This window comes from Cygnus olor, chromosome 3 (genome assembly GCF_009769625.2).
Source record: "Cygnus olor isolate bCygOlo1 chromosome 3, bCygOlo1.pri.v2, whole genome shotgun sequence".
NCBI lineage: Eukaryota > Metazoa > Chordata > Aves > Anseriformes > Anatidae > Cygnus > Cygnus olor.
In genome coordinates, this window is record NC_049171.1 from 118,940,021 (window position 1) to 118,962,470 (window position 22,450).

The following is a 22,450-nucleotide window of genomic DNA, read 5'->3' on the forward strand; positions in this document are numbered from 1 at the left end:
TCGGAAAAAATCACTCATTAGAATAATTTTCAGTCCCTACTCTCTTCATTTCTTTGTGGAACTTTTTCTGTGGTTGTCTGCACAACCCTTTTTTTCATGCCTCTCAATAACTGTTCCTTACTTGGGTCTGGCATGCCACTCTACGAAGAAAATGAAGCAAACCTAATTCCACTAAATCTCTTTACCCACTGCAAACCTGAACAGTGGAACAAGCTTTGAGTTCAATGTCAGGAGGTGGTTATTTATGGCAATGGAGGATGTAAATTGCCATATGAGTAAATGTTATAGATGGGGTTAGATAGTTTCTTAGTTTCCAGCGTGCTAGGTTCATCCAGTTAGGGAGTGCTGCCTTCTCCCTCTGGTGGTGACCCTTTAGCTAAGGGGTTATGTTTCGCCTTCCTTCACCTAGTCCAAGTACTGAGAAAAATCAGTCCCACTGTAACAAAGATCTGTTTCCTTGTTTTCATATTCTAACTAAAACCTTCTAATTCCTTCTGTTTTATGAAGAAAACAGATTCAGGGTCCTTAGAATCTAGGAACAAACCTGAGCTATTGGGAAGAGTTAATTAAAGAGAAAAATAATAGTGGGAGAGTGGGAGAACTTGATTTTCCGTATAGCAATATGTAAATTTTTTTTTTACTAGAATGAAAGGTGCAGATTGAACTTAAAGTTACAGAAGCTAAATTTGAAGAGACTTAATATGTATGTAAGTAACTTATATAGAATGGAAACAGCCTAATTAGAGATTTTTAATCCAGTATATCTAGTGGGGAGACAAGACAGGTAAAATTAAATTAAGAGTTGAAAGTAACATAAGTTAAAATTACCAGCTCATCAGTCTGCCCTTATCAGAGTTTGTTGATCAGATAATCTCTAGCTCGCTGGATGAAGTATCTGGCTGATTTAATCAGAGAATCCCCTTCCCCCACTACATCTTGGTTTTTATGAAGAATAGAGGACAAAAAGATATAGCTTTTTTTCTTTCCCCCTGATGTCTGTATTATTATGTGTCTACTGAAATGAGCCCGCCCAGGATATTCTATAAACAGCTGCACCAAGAAAATTAGTGAAAAAATTGCTGTTATTAGTTTGATTGACAGTTAATAGATAGCCTAAACAGTGAACACTGTTATGTTCTGTATAATTTAGTACAATCCTCTCTAGTCTGTAGCTGAAGCATGCAATTAGGGCAACAGTGATGGCTCGGAACATTTCACATTTTGCACTCTATTTGAATTCAATTCGTAAATAAATTTCCTTTATGCGTAGCAGTACATTTAAAATACTAGACTTTGGTAAATTAAATTCTGTCTGTAGCATTTGCTATTAAGTGTTGTTGATACATTTAAAAATAGGTTCATTCCAGAGTTGAAAAATAGTCAGCTTAAAATTTATTTGTAACATCATTTTGGCAGTGAACCTTCCTATCTGGTTTAATATGCACTGTAGCTAATACAATTTCATACAAAAGATCTGTAAAGATTATTTTTCTTTGTGATGCCATATACCAATGTTTGGATGCAAAGAGTGATTTGAGGCTTGTGATCTAGAAATTCCAGAATTAGAAGTTAACACAGCTAATTTTCTATATTAAGTCCTGTGGTTTTTGATATAAAACAATAATACTGGACCATGAATGTTAATAGTAAAGCTATAGTAACCTAAGGTAATACAGAATGCATTTATATTTCCGTATGGTTTCTGAACACCCGTGTAGAGGAAGAGCTTTGATAACTGCTGTGGACACTGATGTTGCAGTCAGTGAGCTATATATATAGATGAACCTCTGCATACCTATAGGCTGTCAAAGACCTTTTTGAAATAATGCGTCATTGCAAAAGGGTCATTCACTGTGAGATTGACTTATTTTTCTAAGCCAGATTGTTTCAGTTTTGTTTAAAATGAGTGTGGTTTTTTTTTTGACAGGAATACTTCTAGATTGTATTATACATTTCAGCCTACTAAATTCTTACTTCCCCCTTTTCTACTTCTTTATTTTGTATTTCTGTATTTTCTATTTCTGTAATATTGAATATTACGTATTCTGTCTTTGAGATAATTAGATATTTCTCTTGCATTTACTCGTTGTTTAAATAACTCATTTTCTGAGCATTGAGAAATTAGCATTAGCTGGAAGTTAAGAATATGAGTCCAAACACTGCATTGTTTCCGTAAAACTAAAGTTCATTATATAAGAGGCTGCTTTTCATAAGATCAGGTTATTGAGCAATATCTCTTTTCAGTGAGTAAAGGCACCTGAAAAGCTTAGTTCTTTTCTTTACAAACAAACAAACAAAAAAAACCCAGAAGTATAAAAGTGCTTTTTAAAACTGGATTGATTTCCCTCATCTGTGGCATGGTGGTCGTTGTGGTGCTGCTGGAAAATATTTGGACTGTTTGAATATGTATTTTGAAGTTATTCTGAGTTTACTTCTGGAATCTCCTGGTGCACACTCGTGTATTGTCCTGCTTTTTCTTTTAAACAAAAATATTCCTTATCACAAAAATAATTGCATAAGTAAGAAATAGTGAACAATTTAAAGAACTACAGAAAATCTGTCCAAATTAAAAAGATTAGATATAGGCTATAACCTGGAGAACACCTGAAGCATAATGCATGCCTAAGCATGTTACACTCTGATGTCCATGAGATACTAATATTCATTGAGACTTCCTTTATTTAATCCAGTATCTTGTTCTCAAACAAGGTGATAATTAGGAAGTTTTGCAGTCGTGTTTAACTGTGTTTTGTATTTTTTCAGTGAGGAAAAGACTGAGCAGTTGCTTGACTGTAAACAAGAACTTGAACAGATGGAAGCTGAACTAAAGAGACTTCAGCAGGAGGTATGGGCTTTGTAAATCTATCGTGTTTTTTTTTTTTTTTTTTAAAAAGACGGGCTAAAAAAATTGCCACTACCGGAACAATATTATTTGTTTGTTTCTTTTATCATGGTATTAGGAAGTAGTTTTCATGCTTTTTAAAAATATATTTTGTTTTTTATGCTCTGAACATGAACTTGTATAATTTACAAATTTATTTAGACTAGTATGCTGGTAGAAAATTCTGAATTAGGTTACTGTTTCTTCTCTAACTTTTTTTTATTTCCATGTTCAAGATATTTACCACCACCATATCCTGTAAGTGTACATGTGCAGAATTTTTCTTAAAAACAATCCACTCAAATTTGGGCTGTTTTCCTTTATACTTTGAATCTGTGTAGATAATGAGGGAGAGCACGATTCACTTTTTCTTAGGCTATTGTGTTTATATAATTATTGGGGATCAGTTGATAATTTAAACTGTCAAAGAAATGTTCTGAAATTTACAAAAGTATATATACCTCTCCTTGAAAAAGACCAGTGCAATATTCTTGGAAGTGCATTATCTTGGTGTAGCCTCTAAATTGTTTTTTTTTTTTTTTTAACATACCTTTCTCAGAATTAAGTTATGATACCCCTCTGCATTACTCCCTATTGAAATAATGAAGCAGCCACATTATCCTTCGGCATGTACTGTCCAGTATTCTTTTTTTTCAGCTGATGACTTCACAGCAATTGTTTTTTCCTTCACGGAGTTCCCTCAAAATGAGTTGCAGTTGTTTCATAATGAAGACTTTCAGGACTGATGTTAATTAATTTGTTCAGATAGGAAAAGAGTGTACTTTTCTAGAAGCTTGAAATGCTCTTTCCCGCATTAAAACGTAAAAATTTGCATTTTGCAGCTAGTGTTTATACTGTCAACATTTATGTTGTGTTAGATAGTGAGGAACAAGGTGCTTGAAAAACAATCAGATGACTAAAGCAGCTTATTTATTAGGAGGTCTGATGTCTTCAGCAGTGACCTCATACTGTGAGTCTGAAAAACTCTGAAAGACAATTCTCAAAGAAGAGGGACAAGAGAAATAGGAAAGGACTTCATATTGATTGCAGACTCTTGTCTGAGCTTGTTCTTTATTTCCTAAAAATGCCTCTGAATTTGAAATGGAGGGGGGAAGATGCTTTGCAGAAGAGCATTTCAATAAGACATGAAGCTTAGTTTTATCAATATTTTTGGTGGGTTATTTTTTTGTTTGTTTTGTTTTGCCATTTCCTCAGTGCTTCTAAATGGAAGCAAAGACCAGTCACAGCTGCTTATGCAGCTGTGATAAATGCGTGAAGTAGCAAAACTTAACATTTTATTTCTCTTTTTGTGGTGTGTGTTCTGAAGCAGACATCATAGTATTTGGAGAGCTTATGTAAAAAGTGAATGTTTTGCATCTGTTTTCACCATTGCCTGTATTAAGTACTAGCTAGAACTTTTTAAACAAGTTTGATAAACACACTGCAGTTGTAGTTAGCCAGTGATGTTTATTTTGACAAATAAATATTCATCCAGGTTGCTGGACAATACTGGTCTTTAATTATTGAGCAACTAGAGATTAGAATTTCTCTGTGCAGGAACCTGAGGTTTGCACAGGAAGTCAGAAATGGTCATCTTCCTTTCAATGAGAAAAACATTTGTAGAAACATTCTGTGGCTGAATTCCTAAATTATGTACAAATTAAAAATAGCAAATGACCTCACTGGGATGTCAGTGAACCTCAGCTTGGTAACATATCTTATTGTTTATGTGTGTAGACAATGGTCACAGAAAATAACAGTTCTGGACTCAAGTATTTTTCTCTGTTTTCATAGAGAAATATTCCAGAGATTTAGACTTACAAAGATTAAATCTTAATAAAAGTTGATTGTTATAACATTATTTACCAAAGGTGATTTTTTTTACCTAATTTTTTATGGACTTTTGAAATCCTGCTTTGCTTTAGTAGCCTGTAGGCAGTATTCAAGAGATAATGATACTTTTGTATTATGAAGTCGCTGTGGTAAAAGTCAATTGCTATGATGAAAGTCTTTTTCATGCAAGATACATTAAGAATATTAGTTCTTAATGTAATACATTTAAAGTAAAAACATACTCTATGCTTATATACTACTAGTACATGTGCAGATTGGTAGTTAGAAAATAATAGCAGTCAAGTCTGTGATCTTTATCAAAATCTTCAAAGGATTTTCAGGATTGTATACTTGTATATTTCTGTGACCACAGCAGTGCTATTTTAAACATTTTTAGGTATTGTGAAGAGGTAGAGGATCTAACTGTGTATCAGTGAGGATGGAGAAAATGTTCATGGGATTTAATACTCTTCTTTAATTTCTATGTTTTCTAGAACATGAATTTACTCTCAGAGGCCCGTTCTGCCAGAGTGTATAGAGATGAATTAGATGCTCTTCGTGAGAAGGCAATTCGAGTCGACAAACTTGAAAGTGAAGTCAGCCGGTATAAAGAGAGGCTGCATGATATTGAATTCTACAAAGCTAGAGTGGAGGTATATTATGGAAAATACTGAATAGCCATAATTTTTGTTTACTGTGGCTTTTTTAAAGTTATTTTGATGACTTAAACATTGGGATGTGGAAACAGTATCATAGCTTCTTACTCTGGGGTATGTAAATAATCAGTCTTTATCATAAATTACAGTTTTTACATAAGACCCCTGTGTCTAATCCCAGGCAGTTTCATTTGAAGTCAGTAGTATTCACCATAACTCTAAGCTGGCAAGACCAGTCGGAGAACCTCAGTTTAGGATATATACTCTGTGATGAGGAAGCCAGAGAGGGAGTTGATTAACAATATACTGTAAATGTAATAATTCTTTTCTCTTCTGTAAGTCTTCTCACAAAAGGCAGATTTCTAAATAAAGTGTTCAAGAAATAGTGGCTCAGCAAATGCTAAATGAGTATAGAATGACAACGTTCTATGGATAAGCGCACTGACACCAGACAGGAGATTGTTAAATTTGTCATAAATTAGTTAAGAAATCATCAACATGCAGGGTTTTATTAGGCATTCATTCTGTCTGTAAATAGCAAATTTGTTGGGCAAATGTGAAGGTGGCAGAATTTGGGAATGAAACCATTACTTGTGATAGTCAAAGCTAATGAAAGTTTTAAGGAAATTTCAAGATGTGCATTAAAGAAGACAACCCCTAGAAAAGTGGGGAGAACTTGAAATGAATGTTTATTGGAAAAAAATAATTTGTATGAATAATAACTAGTTTGAAGATGTTTCTTTAGGGAAAAAATGATCCAAAAGCAGGCAAGATACTAGGCTAAACTATGATGCACAGTTGCAGAATATTATTTTATGTAGTTTTTACATTTAATGTGGATTCTTAGAGTCACAAGGTTGGATGGGTGTCTCGGGAATTCATTCAGTCCAGCTTTAAAAACACGGGATATTTTTTATATACCTCTACCACTCCAAACAACAGCTTGGCATTAATCTCTTTTTTAAGACGTGAGTGGTGAAGTATCCACAACCTTTCATAGCAGCTTTTTTTCTTCTCTGAAGACTGAGACATATCACATGTCTTCTCTCCTAGTTCTTTATGCTCTACGACCCTACAGCATTCTGCCTTATAAGGTGTGTTTGTCTGTTTTCTGGGTTCTGTTGTAATTCATACCTTGCTTAAAATTGGATTCCTAAAATTGGATCTTGTACTCCAATTATGGCCTTACCAGTTTGGAATACTGTGGAAAGATTACTTTTCTATACACTTTCTCATATAGTAACTCAAAAGCAACATCAAATTATTGTGATCTGTGGTAACCTCCAGATCTTCACCATACAGATCTGCTGTCTAGCCATGATATGATATGATATCCCCAATATTCTAGTTATCATATCTGAAAAATGTTGTAATACTAAATGAAAAGATGGTTACAGACTGATGATACAGCATCCTCTGGAAAGAGATTTCTTTCTCAACAGCGTTTAAGTTAAAACCTTTCTTAAAAGAAGATACTGCCATTTAACTTGAGCTCAGGGGCAGAGTTCCAGTGACGTGTTTTACATTCTCAAAGTTTTCCTGTTATCTTTATATACTGTGAGAGGTTAGTATGCATTGGTCTTCTGGAAAGTCAGGTACTGAGAGTGGTAAGCATTATCATTAGCCTGCGTGCATATGGGAAGATCTCTATGAGCTATTTGAAACCATCTTACATGAATGACTTCATAAGCTGTGTATATTTACTACTGTTATAAGAAGGACCGAGAGCATATGGCTTTAAAAAAAAAAAAGAGACCAGTGTGCAAGACTTGAAAACAATGTTTAAACTACTAAAAAACTAAAATTTGTTTACGTGTTTTGTAGCTTGTAAGCTATCTGTTTTTCAAACATGCATAAATAGAGACAGATACTAATTTGTTGGGTTTGCTCCATAATAATAAGTTAATATTTGTAGGGAAGAGTATAACAGGTCAATATTTGTTATATTCAGTGATCTTTTTGTTAGATTTTGCAGCCAATTGCACGCTGAAGTCTGAAAAAAAAACCTTTGTCATGAGTAAAAATGCTAAGTATATGTTTTACGTGTTATTTTCATCCAACACCATTAGAAAAAGTGTGGAAAAAATAAAGCTGTTTAGGACTTCTGAATATGGTTGGTTGAATTCTGAGAATGCATGTGGTTGCATTTTCAGCATCATTTCCTGATTTTGGGCTTAAGTAAATTTGCTCAGTTGCCTCTAAACTTGATTATGGTCTACAGAAAATTTTTCTCCTAAGTCTTGTTCTCCATATTCTACAACCCAAAGATTGTGGAGTTCAATCGGATAATAAAATAAGTCAGGACTGAAAGGAGCACCTGCATCAGTCTCCAGTCTTTGATGGTGGCCAATAGATGAAAAGTAAAAACAAAACAAAACAAAACAAAAAAAAACAAAACAAAACAAAAAAAAAACAGGGCAAGCACTTGGTGATACTTTCCTATTATAATCTCCCCAGCCTCCAGTAGTCTCTGAACAAGAAAATCTTACTCAGAGGTGGTAACTTTGAGGTTTTTGGCCTTCTCTTCCATGAATTAGAGTTTAGGGAAAAAAAAAAAAAAAGGGTTTATGATCTTTGGAAAAGAGGGCAGGCCACTCGGATTATAAGGATGTTGTAAGGATGTGTAGGGACAGAATTAGAAAGGCCAAAGCTCATCTGGAGCTCAATCTGGTTAATGCTGTTAAAGACAACAGAAAATGTTTTTATAAATTAACACAAAAAGGAGGACTAAGGAGAATCTCCTTCCTTTACTGGATGCGGGGGGGAACTTAGTGACAAGAGATGAGGAAAAGGCTGAGGTGCTTAATGCCTTCTTTGCCTCAGTCTTTAGCAGCAAGACCGGTTGTTCTCTAGATACCCAGTACCCTGAGCTGGTGGAAGGGGATGGGGAGCCGGATGTAGCCCTCATAATCCACGAGGAAACGGTTGGCAACCTGCTACAGCACTTAGATGTATGCAAGTCAATGGGGCCGGATGGTCTGAGGGTGCTGAGAGAACTGGCGGAAGAACTGGCCAAGCTGCTTTCCATCATTTATCAGCAGTCCTGGCTATCAGGGGAGGTCCCAGTCGACTGGCGGCTAGCAAATGTGACGCCCATCTACAAGAAGGGCCGGAGGGTAGACCTGGGAAACTATAGGCCTGTCAGTCTGACTTTGGTGCCGGGGAAGCTCATGGAGCAGATTATCTTGAGTGTCATCACGCGGCACTTGCAGGGCAAGCAGGCGATCAGGCCCAGTCAGCATGGGTTTATGAAAGGCAGGTCCTGCTTGATGAACCTGATCTTCTGTGACAAAGTGACGCGCTTAGTGGATGAGGGAAAGGCTGTGGAAGTGGTCTACCTTGATTTCAGTAAGGCTTTTGATGCTGTTTCCCACAGCATTCTCCTGAAGAAACTGGCTGCTCATGGCTTGGACTGGTGTATGCTTCGTTGCGTTAAAAGCTGGCTGGATGGCCGGGCCCAAAGAGTTGTGGTGAATGGAGTTAAATCCAGTTGGAGGCCGGTCACTAGTGCAGTCCCCCAGGGCTCAGTACTAGGCCAGTTCTCTTTAATATCTTTATCGATGATCTGGGTGAGGGGATCGAGTGCACCCTCAGTAAGTTTGCAGACGACACCACGTTAGGTGCGTGTGTCAATATGCTTGAGGGTAGGAAGGTTCTGCAGGAGGATCTGGATAGGCTGGGCTGAGGCCAACTGTATGAAGTTCAACAAGGCCAATCCCCGGGTCCTGCACCTGGGGCACAACAACCCCAAGCAGAGCTACAGGCTGGGAGATGAGTGGTTAGAAAGCTGCCTGGCAGAGAAGGACCTGGGAGTATTGGTTGATAGTCAGCTGAATATGAGCCAGCAGTGTGCTCAGGTGGCCAAGAAGGCCAACAGCATCCTGGCTTGTATCAGAAACAGTGTGGCCAGCAGGACTAGGGAAGTGATTGTCCCCCTGTACTCGGCTCTGGTGAGGCCGCACCTCGAGTGCTGTGTTCAGTTTTGGGCCCCTCGCTACAAGAAGGACATCGAAGTGCTCGAGAGAGTCCAGAGAAGGGCAACCAAGCTGGTGAGGAGTCTGGAGAACAAGTCTTACGAGGAGCGGCTGAGGGAGCTGGGCTTGTTCAGCCTGGAGAAGAGGAGGCTCAGGGGCGACCTTATCGCACTCTTACAGGTACCTTAAAGGAGGCTGTAGCGAGGTGGGGGTTGGTCTATTCTCCCACGTGCCTGGTGATAGGACGAGGGGGAATGGGCTAAAGTTGTGCCAGGGGAGGTTTAGGTTGGCTATTAGGAAGAACTTCTTTACCGAAAGGGTTGTTAGGCATTGGAATAGGCTGCTCAGGGAAGTGGTTGAGTCACCATCCCTGGAGGTCTTCAAAAGACATTTAGATGTAGTCCTTAGTGATATGGTTTAGTGGAGGACTTGTTAGTGTTAGGTCAGAGGTTGGACTCGGTGATCTTGGAGGTCTCTTCCAACCTAGATGATTCTGTGGTTCTGTGAATTAAAGAACTTCTCAACACATGTAAGCTTTTTCATCTTAGCAATCATAGGGCAATAAATTCCACAATTCAAATATGTGGTATGCAAAATACTTCCTTTTGCTTTTTTTTTTTTTTTTTTGAACCTCAGGCCTTTAATTTTTATTTCAGGTCAGCTTTTTAGTTGTAGTCCATGCACTTGCAGCGCATCTTTCCAGGTTACATCTCAAATCACAGAGATATTTAGGGTTTCATAGAATAATAGAATGGCTTGGGTTAGAGGGACCTTAATGATCATCTAGTTGCAACCCCCCTGCCATATGCAGGGATGCCACCCAGTAGATTGTTCAATTCTGATTATCGACAGCTTATTTATTCTTAATGCTTTTCTCTCTCTTTTTTGTTTCTCTCAGGTTATGTAAATTTTTCTGTATGCTACACTTACATGAAATTGCTGTAAATCTGTTTTTAAAGCGTCTGTTACAGCTTTGAAAAGGATGTTTCAGCATTTCTAAAACTAGGTAACATCAAATTGTATTAATTGTTGTTGTTGCTCTCATAGGAGCTAAAGGAAGACAATCAAGTGTTGCTAGAAACGAAGACAATGTTGGAAGATCAGCTGGAGGGGACACGAGCCCGTTCAGATAAATTACATGAGTTAGAAAAAGAGAATCTACAATTAAAAGCTAAATTACATGATATGGAGATGGTAAGTGTAAATGGAGGATGAAGAAGACTACTGATATTCTATGAAGTTTATTTGCACTTTTAATAAAATAAGGCATTCTGGTTGAAATGGCGTGGGAGAAGAGGAAGCTCTGTCCTAATTTAAACATTTTTCACATAGGTTTTCCTACAGCAGTCTTGGTTCTGCCTAGGGAGGTGTAAAAATCGGAAAGGCAATACTCTTCCTAAAGGCAATACAGTGTTTAATCAGATAGCTAAAATAAGATGATAAGGCATATAGAGACTCAGTAGTAAGAAGGATAGGATCAAATCTTTTGGAGCTGAAGATAGTTTGTTGTCACTTAAATACTTGGATAAAAGAGATAATTCGTGTTCCAAATTGTAACAATATAGTGACATATTTTTCAGAATGTTTGTCCCAAAATAATTTCTGTTTTTAACACTTTCTTCCACCAGAAGTAAATATTGTAAAAGATAGGATTGTGATTTGCCAGTTTTGTGGGTGGGTGTTTGTTTTTGTATGTTGTTGTAGTTGTTTTTAATAAATCTTCCTTAAGGGTCAAGAGATTGCCACCCCCTATTTGCTTTCATTTTCTGGAAATTTTGAGATTTTTATAGCTGCAATTAGTTCCTGTAAAAGTAGCATGTATTGGGAGAGGGACTGGGAAAGAGTTGGATGAGACTCTTTCATTGTGGACCCAGTCCTGTTATAGCTTTTTGTATTATAGTAGTATTATGGTAGTCTAGAGAAGATTAAATTTTGTTTCTTTATATGTGCTTGTTTTTTGTGTGTGCTATCAAGCTGTGCTTATCATGTGTACTTTCTTTCCTAATATTCTGAGAGAAGTGAACTTTGAAAAAGACCAAATGGAGTCATATCCATAGGTTATGTTGAGAAGGTCTTCTCTGCATATTTTTCTTTACTGTTTGTCATGCTCCTGTTCTAGGTCCTCCATAATTTTGTCTTTCTTCCCTGTCTCACTGTGCATTAACAAATCAGAAGATGCACTTTGCATTTGTCTGTGGCATACTTGATAGTATAAAAAATTGTGCATGTTGAGACATAGCTTTTTCTAAAGTTACACATGAAATAATTTTTAAGGAGCGTGATATGGACAGAAAGAAGATTGAGGAACTCATGGAGGAAAATATGACTCTAGAAATGGCTCAGAAACAAAGTATGGATGAATCGTTGCATCTCGGCTGGGAACTTGAACAGATAAATAGGACTACTGAACTTTCTGAAGGTAAGCATAGTAATATTTGCAAACTGCTAAAAAGTGAAAAAATTTAAAGTTGGAAGTGGGGCAGTATTAGGAATTCACAGCTCCTGATCTCTGTAGTACAGGATCTTTTGTCCTCTGGAGAAAGGTGGCAGTTTTGGGGTTGTTTCATTTGGGTTGTTATCTTTTTTTTGTTGTGGTTAGTTGGTTTTTGTTTGTTTACTCAGTCATGTATATCCATGGAGGTGGACCCTAAATTAAAAGTTTCTGTTCCTGTAACTCTTGTTCACTTAAACAGAGATGTAAAACCCATAAATACCGTGGAGTTAAAATGGGTTGCCATTCAAGCATCTATACTCTGTAGTACAGATTGGGAATCTTCTTGCTTTACTATTCTCAAAGTTATGAAAGATTTGTTAAGGTTTGTCAGAGTAATTGTTTGCAGAAACATCTGTGGAAAAAAAATTGATCCTTCCAGTATAGAATGCTTGGCCACAACTGGATTGCATACAAAGGATTTGAGGCAATTTGGGAAGATATCTTCAGCTGCAGGAAATCTCTGTCATGATTAGGAACTGTAGGGTGTGTAGGACGTTTATTTCTATGCATATGTAGTGTTATCTGTTGGGTAAGGAAAATGGGTCATTGATCCTAACTAGCCTTATTCAACAGAAAAGCATTGGAGAATCATCATAGGCTTCTAAATCCCCTAACTCTAAAAATGCAAAGTCTGTCTGTGAAGAACTCCAGGTAATAATAAATTTAAATTGCTTTTTTTTTTTAATGGTGTTTTAATAGTGCCACAGAAATCACTTGGTCATGAAGTAAATGAACTGACATCAAGCAGATTACTGAAGTTGGAAATGGAAAACCAAAGTTTGCTGAAGACAGTGGAAGAATTACAAAATGCAGTGGGTTCTGTAGAAGACAGTAGTTCAAAGATTCTGAAAATGGAAAAGGAAAACCAAAGACTTAACAAAAAGGTACTCACCAGTGTATGTTTGAATTATCGTGTATTAGTTGCCTAATGTTGCTTGCTGTTTTATTTCTAACAGGTAACTTTATAAATTGCCATTATTTTGAATAAAGCAAATATTGCTAGTGTCTAAATAGTGTTATGGTGCTTATAAACTTAGAGTAAAAAAGAATACAACTTCTGCAGGAATGTTTTTTTTTCTATTTTTAACTGTTTTTCATTAATACATGATCACTTTATTCAGAAAGCGCTTATATCAGTAAGGAAGAAAATCAATGTGTTAATGTAGGGACAGTGAATAATGAAAGTATTTTATGATGCTTGATAAAACTATTCTTAACTTTGTAATTATTAAGCAGGGGAAAGTATGTTTACATAGAGATATCAGCCAGTATTCACCTATGCAGAAAATTTGGTCGTGTCGTTGTTCGTTACTGAGGAAAGAGAGAAGATGGGCCAAGCAATTGATGAGCAAGTGAATGAAGAAAATTACTTAGATATATCTGTGCTGGTCTACAGTATTTTACTCTACAAATCATATATCAGGTCATATAATTCAGTCAATTATTATTATAGGGAATAAAAATTGGAAAAAAAAAAAAAAAAGACTACAGTAGAGTGAAATGTCTAAAGTTTCTGAAATACTGATGTGTGATGGTTTTACCGGACTAGGCAGCTGAACACCACAACTGCTCTCTCACTCCCCCTCCTTAGATGAGGAGGGGAAGAAGTAAAGGAAAGAACAACTCACAGGTTGAGATAAGGATGATTTAATTAAGGAAAAAATAAATAATTATTAAGGAAAGATTATTATTAATTAAACAATTTAATTAAACAATTTAACTAAACAATTAACAATTTAAAGGGGAAAAAAAAGGGAAAGGGGAAAAGGGAGGGGGAAAGGGAAAACTAAACAAAACAAGTAAAGGCTGAGTGGAAGTGCAGAAGAAAGAAATTACTCTCTACTTCCCACAAATGAGCGATGCTTGACCACGTCCTTGAAGCAGGGCCTCAACGTACGTAGCCGGTGTTCGGGAGGAGGACAGATGTTTTCACAATGATAGCCCACCCCTCCCCTCTTCCTCCTTTTTCCATCTTTTATTGCTGAGTGTGACATCATATGGTATGGAATATCCCTTTGTTTGGTTTAGGTCAGCTGCCCTGGTGATGTTTCTTTTCTCACATCTTTGCCCACCCCTAGGGGGGTTAGAGAGAGTCCTGATGCTGTGCCAGCATTGCTCAGCAGCAGACACAACACTGGTGTGATACCATTGCTGTTTTAGCTACAAGTGCGGAGCACAGCACTGTATGGGCTGCTGCAGGGAAAGTTAACATCCCAGCCCAACCCAGTACACAATGTCAGACATTAGATTATTGTTGAAGATAGAAGAAGAGGTAATAATTAAAAAAAAAATCCCTTCTCTATTTTATACTTCCATGCTATTCCTAATTTCTTAAAAATACATTTTTTTGCAGCAGCAGCCTATGTGCTGCTTTGAGATTTTGTACAATACAAGGAAGACAGGAGAGTACAAAAGAAGGGAACAGGTTTAAGAAACAAGCAGTAGTAAGTCTTCATAATTGTCTGATACTGTTCTTACAACTTTGGATGTCTGGCAACATGTCCTTTTTCTCAGCTGACCCTACAAAACATTGTTCTGCATTGTGACTACTTCAGCAAAATGTGTGAAGTTGAACAAAATGTTTATTATGGATCTTCTGTGCATAGTCTGTTTCTATCTGGACGTGCTTTCTCTTCAAGCAAACTGTTAATATAGAGTCTACACTATACTAAAATGAGCTAGACACAGTGACCGCAGGAACTCTACTCTGTGTCCAGTTAGCAGACAGACCAGCTGAGACAGTTGAGCGGGCTGTGGGTAAATTTGGTTCCCACAGGGTGTCTGACTGCATCTCTGCCTAGGTGATTGAGCCAGTTCCTTCTCCTTTGCAAAAAATCAACGAAAGTGCCAATATCCCTGTAAAAGATGCATTGCTCTGTTAAGCAAGGGATCAGGACAATCTTAATTTTGGAGGGAGAGGGAAGTGGAAGACTGGTCAATCATCAGTGTTCTCATCCGAAGCGAAACTATTCAGGTTCTGACTTAACTGATGTCATGCTTTTTGCCTACTTGCAACCAATAAATTCTTCTGTGGAATAACACATTCTATTCTGTCATCTTTCTGTGATTTTTATTTCTCACTATTTTTTACCAGCAAGTTAAGGTGTAACTCAGATAATTTCTTTCTAGAAATATTGTGCCCAGCTTGTAGTCTGATTTACGTCTGGACTCCTCTAGCATTGGGAAATGTGGAGCGTGGGTTGACATAGAATATAATCTTTCCAGCAGATGATTGTTTAACGTGTTTGTTGCTTCTAAGTTACTAATATTGACTAGGACGTGACAGAAAAATCACACTTGGTGACTGTCACCTGCAAACAATTTTGCTGTCTGGTGACATTATGGGAGTTGTAACCATTTGACAAAACAAACCTGTGTATTGAAGTCATAAGTAATCATCATAAGTATCTCTTGAAGTGTTTAAGATGAAATAACATTCAGCTCAGCCCTTTTAAGTTGAAAGGGAGGTGGAGTAGCAGTATAAGCCTCACTGAAATATATATTTTTTTCTTTTTTAAAAGGGTGCTTGGGGAAATATCCAAAACCTAATAAAATCTGACCGTTTTTTTTAAAATGAAAAAGTCGCTTATAGATATATTTTTTCTAAAGCAGGAGAGAAGATGCTGTTAGAAGTAATTTTTTCCTAAAAGAGACGAATTGTTTCAGAGAATAGAAGGTTTCATGTTATTCATTCCTTTAACTTGCTTTACTCATTTTTATAAGACTCCCTTCAACCCAGCTAAGAGTAATGCTATGATCATTTTCAAGTAGATTTTTAAAAAAATTATTTCTTTTCCTCTAGCTTGAAGGGCTAGAGAATGAAATTAGCCAAGAGAAACAAAGTCTGCAGAACAGTCAAAATTTGAGTAAAGATTTGATGAAGGAGAAAACACAGCTTGAAAAGACACTTGAGGCACTTCGAGAAAACTCAGAGCGACAAGTGAGTAACAAAAATAAGTGTTAATGCAGCATTGTATTGTTCTCATTTTGTACTTCTCTGTAGGCATAAAGGGATTGCAAATGTAGCAGATTTGCCAAAAGGACATACCTGCACCAAAATAGTTTGTATAAGACCTGCAGCCAGGGAGAGTAATGACTCATTTTAAGCAGAGGCTTTACTGTTAGTTTTAGGACTTTTTAGTGTTTAGTAATGCTTCTGTGGTTTTCATGGGCTATGCATTTGCTGTAGTTGCTTAGAGGTTGTAGCACAGCCAAAACAGAAAATTGGGAACTTTGGAGTTAGGCCAAACACCTCTCAGTGGAGGAAAACAAGTTCCAGGCAGCTGGTCAGTGTTTGAAGTAATGCTGGAGTACTACTGAGAACTACAGCAGCCTGTCCCTTGAGGGGACCTGACAAAGACCAGTGTATCTAAGCTGGTTTGTTTGTTCCGCTGCTGTGCCACTTACCTTCAAAATTAACTGAGGCAGCTTCCTGACAGTCCTTTACGTTAGAATGTTTGCTAGGTGAGGCTTGCAGGTAGATGACAAAATTTGTTATTTTGATTGTCCAAAATAGGAATTTGTGTCTTTGTAAAAGATTTGGGCTGTGTTTGGGAGGTACTAAATGTCACTGATGTCTGCACTCACTATATAACAAATATACTTTTAGAGCTTTTTCAGATTAGAAGTATATTTATCTTTTTATGAATTCTACTGATACTTCTTGATCAGATCAACAGTTTTTGGCTTAACTGAAAATATAAAAGTACACTATTTTGGAATACAGAATATTGTAAAAATTCTGAAAATTTGTGCAGGACCAATTTAATCAGAAAATCAAATTCCAGCCCTAACAACAACAAAAATGCTTTATTGAAGTTTTACTTTCATTTAAAGACAAGTGGGGATAACTTGAAAGCAAAACTAGCTTGTCTTGTTTAGATGTTCATTATTACAGTAATTGATTTAGACATTGTATTTGAAGTGTATTCCAGGGAAAAAGGGACTAAAACTTTCTAGAATACTGTAATAGGTTGTAAATCCCAGTTCAACTATTAAAGATAAACGTGGTGTTTTCAATGTGTTGAAGTAGGACTGACACTTCAGTGGGGCTAATTCTATTTTAAAATTACGTACTTAGGAGCTGTGCTGGGTTAGCAGCATCTTTTGTGTCTTTTACAAATCCTATGCTGAAACTTCTTGGGAGGGACTCCCGAAAGTACATTTGATTTTTGTCAAAAAACATGGAGGCATTGATCATGATTTTTTTTGTTAAGTTTGGATTATGGAAGCCGAATTCATAGAAAGTAATTATATATGTTCAGTAAGATAGCGATTTATGTAAAGAACTGTTAAAAAAAAAAGTGGGTTTAGACACCTTTTTAATAATTTTAGAACAGATAGCCATTTCCAGGATCCAAGTTGCAAATCCTGTTATTAATAGCTATATTCAGACTTAAATATGAAAGAACAGTCTATAATTTTCTCAGTCACTGTTTTTCATTGCAGCTAGCACTTTCACTTTTCTCCAAAGCAGTGTATTGTTGAAATGCCCCTTATGATACATGATTTGTGTTTTCCTAAATATTGATCGAAACAGTTTTCTGCAATGTGTAGTCTGCCATTCAATACTCAAATCGAAGTCATTCAAATTGATATGAAGTAACTCAATAAAAATAAAATAAAAAATCAAGATAGAAAAGCTACATTTGACCTTAAAGTAGATCTGGAAATATTTTTCCTAAGAAAATAATTCAGTCCTATCAACGATTTACTTTCTTTGGAGGCTGTTTTGAAGCAGTATGTCCCTTTTTAACTGAAAAATGGGTGAAGCTTTGTGTTTGTTCCCAAAATGTGATTTACTATGATCAGGATGCCTTCATATCCCACAGATCAGTGCTGTTTTTTCAAGTGAAATAAAAATAATACTTTTGGAGTTCTCTCACCTCCTTTCATCTCAAGTTTGGTTTAGAACTTGACTGCAGTTTTGTTTTTTGTTTATATGTTTCTAGGAGAGAGCTCTCTGGAAATTACATAGTTTAAGGAAAATAAACTAGATTGAAATAAACACAAATGAAAAGGAAATGAAGCTAAGAAATAGATACAGCTTTATTCTGCTTTGTATTACGTTAGTTTTATTTCTGTGTCATCTTCTGTCCAAGAAGGTGGTCTTTGAGGAGTCACATTGACTTAGGATTTTACTGTCAAACTCTCACCTGGGTTCATATGCAGTGTTTGTAAGACTGCAAATAAATATCAGTAGTGTAAGAAGAGAAAATCCTGTTAAAAACCGTACAGTAAAAGGGAAATATGTTGTAATCTTAGTATCTTAGTAGCTTTCAGTTTATATATGGAATTGGTTATTTGTTGGCATGTTGCTTACTAGAGTTTACATTTTTTCCCCAAAATTAGATTAAGCTATTAGAACAAGAAAATGAACATTTGAATCAAACTGTAGCTTCTCTAAGACAACGCTCACAAATCAGTGCTGAAGCGAGAATGAAGGAAATCGAAAAAGAAAATAAAATTCTTCATGAGTCTATTAAAGAAACCAGTAGTAAGTTAAATAAGATTGAGTTTGAGAAAAAACAAGTGAGAAAAGAACTGGAACATTATAAAGAGAAAGGGGAGAGAGCAGAAGAACTCGAGAATGAGCTGCATCATCTGGAGAAGGAAAATGAATTATTACAGAAAAAAATTACTAACTTAAAAATTACTTGTGAGAAGATAGAGGCCTTAGAACAAGAAAACTCAGACCTGGAGACAGAAAACAGAAAGCTGAAAAAGACTTTGGATAGCCTAAAAAATCTCTCTTTTCAATTAGAATCCTTGGAAAAGGAAAATTCACAACTTGATGAAGAAAACTTAGAATTAAGAAGAACAATTGAATCTTTGAAGTGTACAAGCATTAAGGTGGCACAACTACAATTAGAAAATAAGGAACTGGAGAGTGAAAAGGAACAACTTAAAAAAAGCCTTGAACTCATGAAAGCCTCATTTAAGAAAAGTGAACGCTTAGAAGTCAGCTACCAAGGTCTAGACACAGAAAACCAAAGGTTACAGAAAGCCCTTGAAAACAGCAATAAGAAAATTCAGCAACTAGAAAGTGAATTACAAGATTTAGAGTCCGAAAATCAGACTCTGCAGAAAAACTTAGAAGAGTTGAAAATCTCTAGTAAGCGCCTAGAGCAATTGGAAAAGGAGAATAAGTTGTTAGAACAAGAGACTTCTCAACTGGAAAAAGATAAGAAACAGTTAGAAAAGGAAAATAAAAGACTTCGACAACAAGCAGAAATTAAAGATAGTACTTTAGAAGAAAACAATGTAAAAATTAGCAATCTGGAAAAGGAAAATAAATCTCTATTTAAAGAAATAGTTGTATATAAGGAGTCATGCATTCGCCTGAAAGAACTAGAAAAGGAAAATAAAGAACTTGTGAAAAGAGCTACTATTGATAAGAAAACCCTTGTCACTTTACGAGAGGTAAATAGAAAGTAGTTACCATTCTTAATGTAATCTGTATTTTGGGGGGGAAAAGGTATTATGCACTCATCTGTGTATGCTGTTATTGTCTTCAGTGGTTACAGTAGGGATGGAGTTACATCATAATAAATACGTAATAATAAACGCAGTCACATTACATTTAAATCTGCATACAGGCAGTCATGAAGCCTTTGTTAAATTATTGTTTTTCATATTCTTCATCTTAGTATTTGTTTTGGCTACAATGTTGCCCCTTAATCCTAATGATCGAGACCAAATTAGGGAAATTCTTCAGAAAGGAAAGGAGTAAAGAGCTACAGTGAAATCGTACTTATGGTGACAATATAATGCCTGATGCTAGCTAAAACCTAACGCTTGGAAGGAAAGGAGAGTTAATGACAGTTAAATTTTAGATAGTAATAGAAGACTTGTACATAGGCAAAGAGAATTAAGACTGCATTATTATATTTGTATAATAACACTGCTTTTTTTTTTCTGTGTAAGGACTTGGTGAGTGAAAAATTGAAGACCCAACAAATGAACAATGATCTAGAAAAGCTTGCCCATGAACTTGAAAAAATAGGCTTAAACAAGGAGCGTCTCTTGCATGATGAACAGAGTAGTGATGACAGGTGAGAATGTCAAGGCCTATCTACTCAACGAATAGTATAGAATTGAGGGTCTTTTATATTCATAAAGATAAAACAGTTTTACAGACTCTTATTGTGTATATGCTTTGGTTTTAATGCACTGTAATAAGCCAAAAATGGAACTTGAAATTCTTTTAAATTAATAAGGTAGCTGATGTGCTTTTGTGTTCTGTCTCTGGAAATGAATTACCACTTCTTACTACTAGGAATTTTCTTGAAGTGTGTCAGTAGATACAGTTAATACATAATTAAAACTTCTTATGTTCTAGTTAGCAGTGGAACAGTAGCAGTAAAATAAAACAGGTCCGTAGTGAGGCTTATTTCTTTTTGACTGATAGAAACGTTATTTACACTTTTGTCACATAATGGTTAGCTTAAACTCTCACTCTTTCCTTGATGCTATTTTCTTCTATATTTTTCTACCAAAAAAGAAACTGCTTGTATTCCCCCTTATACACGCTGGGATGTATCCAATTCTTGAGTGTCTCCAAAACTTCATACTGGCTCTATCACTCTGCCACACCTGCCGGTATAAAGCAGCTGCTATCCTGACATCTGTTTGCTTTGCTGTATGTTGTGTTCTGTCTTATCCTGCAGGGATTTAGGGAAAAATTGTGACTGGAGAAAAGCAGATTAGTATGGGCTTCTAGCCAATCTTTCTTTCATGATGCTATTCAGTTGAGCCCTTTTTAAATAGGAGAAGGGGAAAAAAAAACTGGCATCATGATCTGTTATTACCACTGATTGTCATGAACATGTAGATTGATTTGGGGCCTACTATATCAAAAGAAAACCAGATTACATTTTTATTTTCCTTCAGTTTCCCTTTCTTGTTGCCAGAGCTGTGTTAGTGAGGTACTGCCAAAATCCCATATGGAGAATCTGTTGACACCTCTTGTTTTCTGCTGGGGTCTTCAATCTACCTTTCTCAGCTCACAGATGAGGAGTTCAAAAAAAGCCCTCAGAGCTTTGACTAGTATGACTTCTGGGGAAAAAATATTATTCTGTAGAGGTGCTTTTAGAAATTATACTCTGTGAAAAGATTTATGAATCTGCGTCTACATTTCAGGCAATGCTGTTAGTCTCTTACAAGTGCTTATACTTCTAAAGATTCAGATGTTGTGGGTTCACTTCTCATTGGTTAGTTGCTTTGGGATGTTATATTAATTACGACTTTGGGTCATGTAATGCTAGTGTTTCCATCACATTTTACAGAATGATATTATTGGATCTATAAATTGTAATTCAGAAGAAAATTTGGAGTTGACGTATCTCCATGGAATTGGGAGTTTTATTCAGGTTTAATTAAAATATAATCTGGAAATGAACTTCTAACATAGTTCTGGCACCTGTTGTGACCTCTTCCATTTCTGTGTGTGATTCCATGTTAGTCAAGAGTGGGAATTACACAAGTAAACAGTTTTCAATTGCCTCACTGCCTTTGGTGCTTTTTTCTCTACAAGGAGTCAGTACATTTTTTTTTCCTGTGTATATATTGAATATTACCTGTTCTTGGCCTGTTTTCTGCTGGCCTTAGTTCACTTGTAACTTGGTACTGCTCAGCTGCACTGTTGCTAAGAACAGCTCGTGCTCAATTATTTGCAGATTGCCTTACAGTAGGAGATAATGCCTCTCTTGAAAAGAATTCATATCAGACTTGATTGTCCAGCACTGACCATGTGAAAGCACCACAGAAGCTGATGGAATATTTGATGATACAGGATATTTGGATGTCAGACTGAGTATGATGTGGTTGGTCAGGCTGATTGGTGGGAAGGTGTGCAGTAAGATTTATGTCTTGAACCTTACTTACCCAAAACATTACCTAAAGCCCGCTTGTGACAAATAGTTTTAGATGTGAAGGAATTTGGGCTAAGCTACTGTTTTGAGACTCTTCTACAATCAAAATGTAGACTGACCTTTAACAACTGCATGTAGAGCTGGAGGATCGTGAGTGGGAAATACTTGTTTGAAAAGTGGAAAGGTTGATTGGTTTGAAATTGTGCTCTGTGACTATCTTGCCTTTCCAGTATTCTCAACTTTTCATATATCCAAAAGGTGAGACATTAGCAATTATTTGATCAGGTCTGTAGAAAGCTAAGTTCGTTATGGCCAAAATCACTTCTTGGTGTATTTTTGGTCTGTCTCTCTCATTTTGGTGACAAATTTAAAAAGCACCATTTCTCTCTCTCTGAGAGAAATAAAATTGAGAAGAATCTCCTCTTTGCTGGGGATTAAGCCAACCACTTTTGGTGAATTACCTTCAAGGTTTTTTTCCATTTTGTCTTATCTTTCAAATGGCTGTTGTCTTTAGACAAACAGATTTGTGGATTCTGACCCTGAATTTGAAATGCCCAAGTCTTAATGGAATTAGAAAGTTTAACCATTTTTTGTAATCAGGGGTTTAAAAGGAAGATGGGGAATGGCTCTCTGCTATTAGTCTTTCCTTTTCTGCATAAGTGTATAACTTTGCAGTAACGAAACTTCTCATTTGCAGCTGAATATATGCTTCAGGTCAATAAGATAAAATGGTGTGTGTT

At 36.3% G+C, this 22,450-nt stretch overlaps 1 protein-coding gene across 1 annotated transcript in view; it reads left to right on the top strand.

Annotated features, from left to right (window-relative positions):
- Positions 1-22,450, top strand: part of CCDC88A (coiled-coil domain containing 88A) — a 79,451-nt gene that overhangs the window by 36,353 nt on the left and 20,648 nt on the right. The window contains 8 exon segments of the mRNA XM_040553027.1: positions 2,764-2,845; positions 5,209-5,367; positions 10,392-10,538; positions 11,619-11,763; positions 12,538-12,722; positions 15,641-15,778; positions 18,190-19,260; positions 19,765-19,892. Coding sequence (XP_040408961.1) covers positions 2,764-2,845; positions 5,209-5,367; positions 10,392-10,538; positions 11,619-11,763; positions 12,538-12,722; positions 15,641-15,778; positions 18,190-19,260; positions 19,765-19,892 — 2,055 coding nt within the window.